The following is an 8,761-nucleotide window of genomic DNA, read 5'->3' as shown; positions in this document are numbered from 1 at the left end:
CATATATGAAAAAAAAACTAAATGCTCTCTGGTATTGTTCTGGGGTCCAGTCCAAATGGGGAGGCGGGCTGTAGTTTGGGGACCACTGGTCTATTAGATGGAATTGCCTTCACATTGATTAAAAAAAATCTTGCAATGAAATATACTGTTTATGTGGAAACTATCARTGCTGCGAGATGATCAGAATAAGCTCAAAGTGCCTGAATTTGACTTTGGGAAAAGGGTAAAACTTTTGGGTAAAACAACAAGTATTTACAAAAACGGTTTTAAAAATTTGTGCACATTTATTTATTTACTTGCTTTTCCTTTTTATTATTTTATTTATTAATCCTTTATCTTACCAGGGGTGCCCTGGCCAAAGCTGTCAACAAGAAGCATAACATTATTTTARTTTTTAATTAATGTTCAGATAATCTGCTAAATCCCACTGAGATCAGGTGTCTTGGTAAGGAAAAGAGCAATCATGTTMGTAAACTGCAGGTGTAAACAAGAGTACCTGGGGGAAAAAAACCCACACAAACAAAAGAACACAGAAAGACCCCAGACCCAAAGTGGGTTCTTGAACCCAAGACTTTCTTMCTGTGAGGCATCTGTTCTAACCACTAATCCACTGTTTCTCCTCTTCTTGCTTCCTATATTTTAAAGACAATAACAGTTCATCACACTCTGATATTCCTCATCAGCTTARTCCTTTATTTGAGCTTTTTGCAGTTTTGTGCAACATCACTAAGCTAGTCTTGACTGCTCCATTCCTGGATGTGTAAATATTTATACAATTATCTTGTTGATGTAGCTGTTTGGACAGTAAATCTCCTGATGTGCGTGTCCTCTCTGTAGTTGTTGTGTTCCGTCTGATAATGCCAGGTTGTAATTCTTAAAAACAGCAATCTGTAGTATTCTGCTTTTGTTACTAACGTCAGTAAATAAGTACCTGAAAGTCTGTGTTTTAGTAACCTCTACATTCTGGATCAGTCTTTGTTTTTTTAACGTGCTGGCACAACGGTAATTCAAATCTCTCACACTGATGATCAGGTGAGAATCTCCACGTCGCTCACCTAATTAAATGTAAAAGCAGGAACTTCGGATTTGTTTGCAGAATGATTTCTATTAGATTTTTTTATCGACTTCTAACGGGTCAAATAAAACAACTTTTGTGCTGGATGTGGCCTGTGGGCCTTAAAATGTCTGTTTTTGATTAAAGCTAGCAGCTAGCTAACCTGTCAGCCCTCATTTTAATGGTTTCTTGTTTCCAGTTTGTGGCGCTGATGTGTTGAAGCTGAGGCAGCAGTGTTTCCAAGGCTCACATTTGTTTCTTCATCCACAGATACTACAGGGGAACGCACGGGGTCATAGTGGTTTACGACGTCACGAGTGCGGAGTCCTTTGTCAACGTTAAACGATGGTTACATGAAATCAACCAGAACTGTGACGACGTGTGCCGAATATTAGGTGAYTGGCTTTAAAAAGACTCCAAAATAGATTTGTTTAACCTGAACAGATCTCTTRTTTTGTCATGTTTAAAACCAGGGAAGCCCTCTTTCACCAGCTTCTTTTTTTAATTTCCCAGTGGGAAACAAGAATGATGACCCCAACTCTAAGGTGGTAGAGACGACTGACGCACAGAAGTTTGCAGAGCAGATGGGAATCAGACTGTTTGAGACGAGTGCAAAGGAGAATAGCAATGTTGAAGAGGTAACTTAGTGCACGTGATATACTGTATATGTGGCTGATTAGTCTCTATCCTCTACCAAACTTAACTCTTGTTTTAACTATTTTGGTTTCTGACTGAGATTTAGTTTGAGCAGAGAATAATTCATTCATGTTCCAGGGTTCCTACAGTCTAAAGTTTGGTTGCAGTGTTTAAATGTGGGGAACAATGAAACAAAATACAGAAAAACATTTACAGTTTCTGTTCTCACGGCCATTATCTAAAAAGCAAAAATAAAAATCCCAAAGAATAAAAGTATTTTTCCACATTAACAGTAAATTAAATCAAACATACTATGTAACTTACTAAATTTCACAAAAAAAATCATTTTTTTATGAGGGGAAAATCACCCATTTCTTATAGTAAATTAAAGTTCATTATCCTCCCAAGATGCAGTTAAAACTGAWTAAAACAGCTTTTTATTATGAAAGAACCTATTGTAGAGGTTACTCTGTTGTGTGATAGTCTCATAATTATGTATCCTACATAGTAAAAAAAATAAGAAAAACTTCTCTGTAGTACTTTTCCAAATAAATTAATCTACAATTCTGAACCACTGGTACACACTCAACGTAAAAAATAAATTTAATCTGCATGTTTTACTCAACAAGTCTGAGCATAAATACAAATACATCCACATTGTCTGGATTTCACTTTGGCTGTTTTCATAGGTAAACAAACATGTGGTAGCTGGCAGCCAGTCATAAATTTTATTTACTAATTTAAATTTAAGGACACATTAGCTATAATTGAGAAAACTTGCAAAAAATAATGTTTTTTACTTATTGAATTAATTTTAACCGGTCTTTTTGGTTTTGGAATGATAAACTTTAAGATGAAAAGCAATTCTTAATAAAAGTGGTTCTTCTTTCTAAGCTTTAACCTGATTATATATATATTTATTATTATTCAGCCTCTGTTTTTAAGGTGGTCTAATTGATAGAGGTGTTTTTATCTAGCAGAAATCACACTCTTAGAATCCTGATGTTCTGATTTTTATCTCAGTTCTTATCAAATAATCTTCCTCCCTACACTGTTCTTGTTGTCGTAGTAGATCTAAATCTGTCTGTTTGCCTGTGGGAGAGAAATGTCCAAACACTAATCAGATTTAGTCACAGAGAAGAGTTTCAGTTGTCGTCTTTCAGGAGAACAAAAGCTCATCCAGCCGTCCAGTAAAAATGAACTTGTTTGTGTTGTTTGGTTGTCYTCCTGCAGATGTTCAACTGCATCACAGAGCTCGTGTTGAAAGCCAAGAAGGAGGTGCTAGCCAAGCAGCAGCAGCAGCAACAGAACGACGTGGTCAAACTCACCCGGAACAGTAAACGAAAGAAAAAGTGCTGCTAGCAAACTCGTCCCCACCCAAAAAAAAAGGCCCGGAGGCATCTTCACACACACATATACACCACCCGCTGGGACTCAGAGCATTTAAATTAAAGAGCAGATAAAGATTTAATAAGTATACCTTGAAAGAATAAAAAGAAATAAATAAGATAAATGGAAAATTGTCCCCTTTGGACAAAACTAATCATGAAGACTTTAAACAGATGTACAGATTTTTATTAGATGTCAGATCAAGTTTTATTTGAAATTCAGCAAACAGACACCGTTAACCCGAGGTCGTCCTCATGGAAGGATGTGTGAGCGGACAGCTGATGCCATGACGCTCAGATCTGCATCACCACCACCCCGTTGTTCTTCCATCAGTGTCTCATCTCTCCCTCCTCGTCACTGCACACAGGACGCTCAGTCTGCTGCACCTGAGGACCACTCAGCCTTCCTGGATTGAGTCGCTTCAAGTGGTTTTTATTTGAATTTTTCTGTGTTGTTGAAGTTGGGTGAATGATGGAAGGTCTCAGCACCTCTGCAGTTTAAACATTTCCATCATGAACTTCTAGTTTTTATTTAGTTTGACTTGTTGGAGGAAGAAATCACACAAACCATGATTAGTAGACAACCTTTTAGCACCAAATCTGATGGACAGAACTTGTGACTTTTCGTATAAAGTATTTTTGTTTCTATATTTTGCCAAGCTTCACACCCTCTCCTGTCTAACACCCAGTAGTGCTGAGCCAGTAATAGTTTGTTTTAATGGTGGCAGAGCAGTTGAACCACTCCTGTAGCTCTGACTCTCTTCACCTCAGTCTTACTATACTTTGCTTTGAAACATTTTTCTCCCACTTATTTTGTTAAAAAAAAAAGATACTGCCAATATTATAGATAAAATACATATTAGGAGCTCAGAAGAGCCTCTCATTGGACTGTTGCCATAGTGGCCGTGGTTGGCCAAGAAGCAGGGTGAATCAGTGTTTGATGCCACCCTGTTGAGACCTCAGGAAGTGTTCCCTCCCTCCTTCCCTTCTCTCCTCCCTCAGCGCCCACATTTCTGCACCTGGCAGCGATGGACTTGCCCTGTGCAAGCACAGAGCTCAGACTCTAGAGCCTTGCGTGTAAAGTCATCGCTGTGACCTCTAATCCAGAGAAGACCTTTTTTGTTTTTTTGCTTCTGTTTTTCAGCATGTGACGCTTCGTTTGAATCGATGTGTGAGGTCAGAACTGACGCGTGGGTTCTCCTCTCGCAGAATATTCTCAACGGCCGACTAATGTGCTGCAAAAACTGTCCATCTTACCAAGTTTTAAAATCTTATATCCAGCCAAAAAGTCTTTTTGATCTTGTTTTCAGACTGATTTACTAACAAGAACTGATTGTATAAGAATAATAATAGTTTTCAGAATGTGTAAGATTATTTGTCTTGTTAGCCTGAAAATTTGACTCAAATTAAGTCAAAAAATTCTGCCAATGGAGTAAGAAAATTTTACTTTGTAAGATTCTTAAAATGAGAAAAAATTGAGTCAAATCACTGCAAAACCATGGGCAGAAATTTTTGACTTAATTTGAGTCAAATTTTCAGGCTAAGACAAATAATCTTACACATTCTGAAAACAAGATTATTTTTCTTACACAATCATTTCTTGTTAGTAAATCAGTCTCAAAACAAGATCAAAAAGACTTTTTGGCTGATGTAAGATTTTAAAACTTGGTTAGGGGGACATGTTTTGCAGTGTGCATCATGTTTTTGTCACCCCCCCCCTCCCCCCGCTCAAACTGAAGTGTTAATAGTGTTTTTGATGTCCACGGTGAGGGTGTGGCCCACTGTGTTAACGTGAGAACAAACAGGAACCAACTGCGGCACTGGATCCCTTTGTGTTTGGACCTGAGTTGCCCTGGCCCCGCCATAGTTTAGTCAGGGAGGCTGAAGCAGCACACTGTGTCTATTACTGACCCCCTTTTTTTCTTTGTTTTGATTTGGGAGAGTTGTACATGGAGAGATGGAGGTGCTGTGTTTTAGCTTCTGTTCTCTGGGCAGGCTCTGGCTGACGGTTTGGGATCCGGATGCATGTCAAAAGGCCTAGAAATCAAATGAAATCTCACTTATTTTCATTATGTGTATGTATATAGAAATAAATGTGTGTTTATATTCAATATAAAAACCTACACACACAGTTAACACACCAAACTGTGCGTGTGTTACACATGCCTGGTGTGCTATGGTTAAAACACACTCGTCAGCTGTGGTTTGCTGTACACTGGAGACAAAAAAACAAACAAAAAAACAAAACAAAAGATGTGCTATTTAGTTTTCCCTACATGAATTTAATCAGTAATAAACATTTTAAAGGAATAAACATTTGACATGATGGCTGATCTTGTTAAGACTTGGTCCCAAGTTCATTTCACACCTGTCTTATTATTTTTGGTTTTCTGTGAATAAAATTGTATGGAAGGAAGCGTGAACTAATCTTTACAGCAAGATTATGGAAGGAAAAAATAATCCTTCAGCACATTGTTTTTAAAGGCCCTGTCCCATTATAACATTTTAGACAACTTCTGAAGCTTTACATCTACATTAAAGATGAAGTTAAAAACATCACCTGGAAGCCTCGTTAGGTGTTTACATACTGTAATGCTAATAAATTGATTGAATATAGAACTTTTATTAGTAATTTGGACATTTAAAAATCACGAGTTGTCTAAAACGTAACGGTATCAGAGGTGCTTTATCTGCTGATTCAACCCTGACGTCTGCATTAGATAAGATATCTGATCAAATATAATAGTATAATAAGAGTAATATATATCTCAGTAAATTTACAAATTTGTTTATTATCAGCTTTAAGTCTAAACAGGATTCAGACTGCTGCTTTCTGAGATGATTAATCCATTTAAATCAAGAGTGTCAAACTGGAATTGGGGGTTGGAGGGCAGCAGAGGGTCTTCAGTTATCAGATCTGCTGGACCACCACAGAAGAGTCTTCCTGCCCAACAGCCATCAGTGTTTATAACAACTCTAAAGAAACAAGGATAATATGAGTTACAACATTTATTTCCCTTTGGGATTAATAAAGTATTTTTGAATTGAATCGAACTGAATAAAATAATAAACACTTGGTCTTAGTCTTGGTCAATTCATTAAAAAAGGAAAAAAAGTTAGAAACTTGCCCTGGTTTCTAGCTGTATCATCAAATTATACAACGATATAAATTAGTATGGAAACACGTAGTAAAGGAGACGTGAAAACCACTTTTTAGCTCTCAAATGTATTTTGTTGTGTTCTTTGAATCTCTAGGAGGCAGAAAAGTTTAATTTCTGGTGCTACAAAGATATATTCTGTTTATGTCAGATTTTTCAACCCTTTCAGTTTTTTTCTGTTTTCTGTGATGTTTTCTGACCTATTATGTCAAATTATCTGCAATGGAACTGCCAAATAAGGTCTGGACTTACCAACTCCAATTTCCTCATCCTAATTCTCCTCAGGTTCTGGGTCAGACTCTGGCTCCAACATGTTTTATTTATTTAATTTAGCCTTTATTTACCCAGGGAAACTGTTTGAGAACAACGTCTCATTTACAAACATGACCCGTAAGGCTGGATGGACAAGTCTTCTGTTGTCATCTTCATCAAACTGTAAATAAAAATGTTTCTGCAAGCTTGACCCCCGCTTCAAACTGGAGAGGACCGGTCTGGAAGCCGGAGGGGGGCGGGCCATGAAGCATCACTAAGGAGCAGTAAAACACTTGTTTGGGTGGAGTTTGCATGTTCTCTTAGTGCATGGTTTTCTCCAGAAATTAGTTAAAATTAGAACAGCAGGTAATAGAACAAAGGAAAAAAAATAAAAGGATGTAAAAAGATCGGTAGATGTGGCCATCAACCGGTATGGCGATTTCTTGAAGTGTGGGGGATTAGCTCAGAAGGTAGAGTGCTCGCTTGGTGTGCGAGAGGCAGCGGGAGTGATGCCCGCATCCTCCAGAAATCATTCTTTAAAAGAAATAACATTTTGAGAATTTAAAAAAACTCTACGATAATCGTTATACAAGTTCTTCAATTTCGTTTTACACCTCAATCTGTTCATTTGTGAGAGAACACATATCTTCTGAAAGCGTGAACAAACAACCTCCGAGCCGGATTTGATCCAGCAACTTAAGGATCTCTATCTGGTTCCTCTACCTACTGAGAGGAGAGAAGTACTGAGCCGAAAGAGACAGCTGTAAATGTGAGCTGCTGCTTTGTCAGACAAATTTAATTTAATTTGGAAGCCTTATTAACACAGACTGGCTTCATTCACTTCCTCCACTGCAGTATGCTAAAATAACTAGCAGACACCGCACAGAACATCGACGTCATTCAAAACTCCTCCTTCTGTTCTCTGATTGGCCCAGGTAAAATAAACTACAAGCAGACACTGCACAGAAAATTGATATCGTTCAAAGCCCCTCCTTCTGTTTGCTGATTGGCCCAGGTAAAATAAACTACAAGCAGACACTGCACAGAAAATTGACGTTCTCTTCTCTGATTGGCCCGGCTAAAAATCTGCCAGCGAAATCCTTGTCTATGGGAGAAGTCCCAGACGGAGCAGWGAAGGGAAACTAGAATTGAGCGGAACTGTGTAGGAAGGCAAGGGCCAGGCTAGGTTCATCCTAAAAGTGAAAAAAAAAGGAAATCCAAAATAAATGGGTCAATACCTTTATTATAATTATGATTCACGTTACAAATTAAGACATTAGTTGCTGCCATTTTCATCCAATCTTGTTTACAAGGAGCCGTCGGTTGAGTTACTATTGAATAGTAATTTGATTGTGGTTACCCAATAAAGGTAGTTTTACTAACAGTAGTTTTTCTTTTGTATCATAATTACCACGTAATTACATGGTAATAAGGTAGTAATTACATTAACATTTTTATTACCTTGTAATTACATGGTAATAATGGTACCGTAAAAGAAAGCGTAACCGTAATACATTACCAGGTAAGTGCTATATTACTGCAGACAATTACATAGTAAAATTGTACCCCAGTTACCACGTAATTACATGGTGATAAGGGTACTGTAAAACAAAGTGTTACCACTGTTTAAATATGCATACGTATTATTATTACCTCCGCCAAGAAGGTAATGATTTCGGTCGTGTATGTCCATCTGTCTGTCGTTCTGTCTGTGGACAACATTACTCAAAAACTTGTGGATGGATTGTCATGACATTTTTACCACATGTGGTACTGGCCCAAGTAACACACCATTACATTTTGGTGATGTTACGGATCACGATGCGGACACAGGAATTTTTTTTCTTTTAATCCTCTGAGATCAGCAAAGCTGTGATGCTTTCACAGGGCTTCTGTAAAAAAACAGTGACAGCTTTCAGTGTTCATTTGTACGGAAGCCGAGAGCGGCCATTTTCCGCTGATAATTATTTTCCATGGTTTTCTTGTGATAACGACATAATATGTCATTGTAATGAGATAACAAGGACTGTTTTCCCGTGATAACGAGTTAATTATGTCYTCATCACGAGATAACAATGACCGTTTTGTCGAGATAAGTTGATTTCCAGATGGGTTCCCTCTTGTGTATCAATCAGTAACCATGGAGACAGCCTTAGCTGTTCATCAGTGAAGTTATCTATCTACAGTGGTTTGCAAAAGTATTCATACCCCTTGAACTTTTCCATATTTTGTCACATTACAACCACAAACATAAATATATTTCACTGGAATTT

At 37.7% G+C, this 8,761-nt stretch overlaps 1 protein-coding gene across 2 annotated transcripts in view; it reads left to right on the top strand.

Moving 5' to 3' along the window:
- rab35b (RAB35, member RAS oncogene family b) overlaps positions 1-3,872 on the top strand; it is a 16,413-nt gene extending 12,541 nt beyond the window's left edge. The window contains exons 4-6 of one of the 2 annotated variants that reach the window (XM_014014961.1): positions 1,325-1,449; positions 1,568-1,692; positions 2,924-3,872. In XM_014014961.1, the coding sequence (XP_013870415.1) occupies positions 1,325-1,449; positions 1,568-1,692; positions 2,924-3,052 (379 nt within the window). In that variant the 3' untranslated portion in view covers positions 3,053-3,872. The remainder of the gene's footprint in view (positions 1-1,324; positions 1,450-1,567; positions 1,693-2,923) is intronic. The other variant, XM_014014962.1, reaches the window with a different exon arrangement.
- Positions 3,873-8,761: the final 4,889 nt, after the last annotated feature.

The sequence above is a fragment of the Austrofundulus limnaeus genome, unplaced genomic scaffold (genome assembly GCF_001266775.1).
Source record: "Austrofundulus limnaeus strain Quisiro unplaced genomic scaffold, Austrofundulus_limnaeus-1.0 Scaffold120, whole genome shotgun sequence".
Lineage (NCBI taxonomy): Eukaryota > Metazoa > Chordata > Actinopteri > Cyprinodontiformes > Rivulidae > Austrofundulus > Austrofundulus limnaeus.
This window is presented reverse-complemented; position numbering and strand designations above follow the sequence as displayed.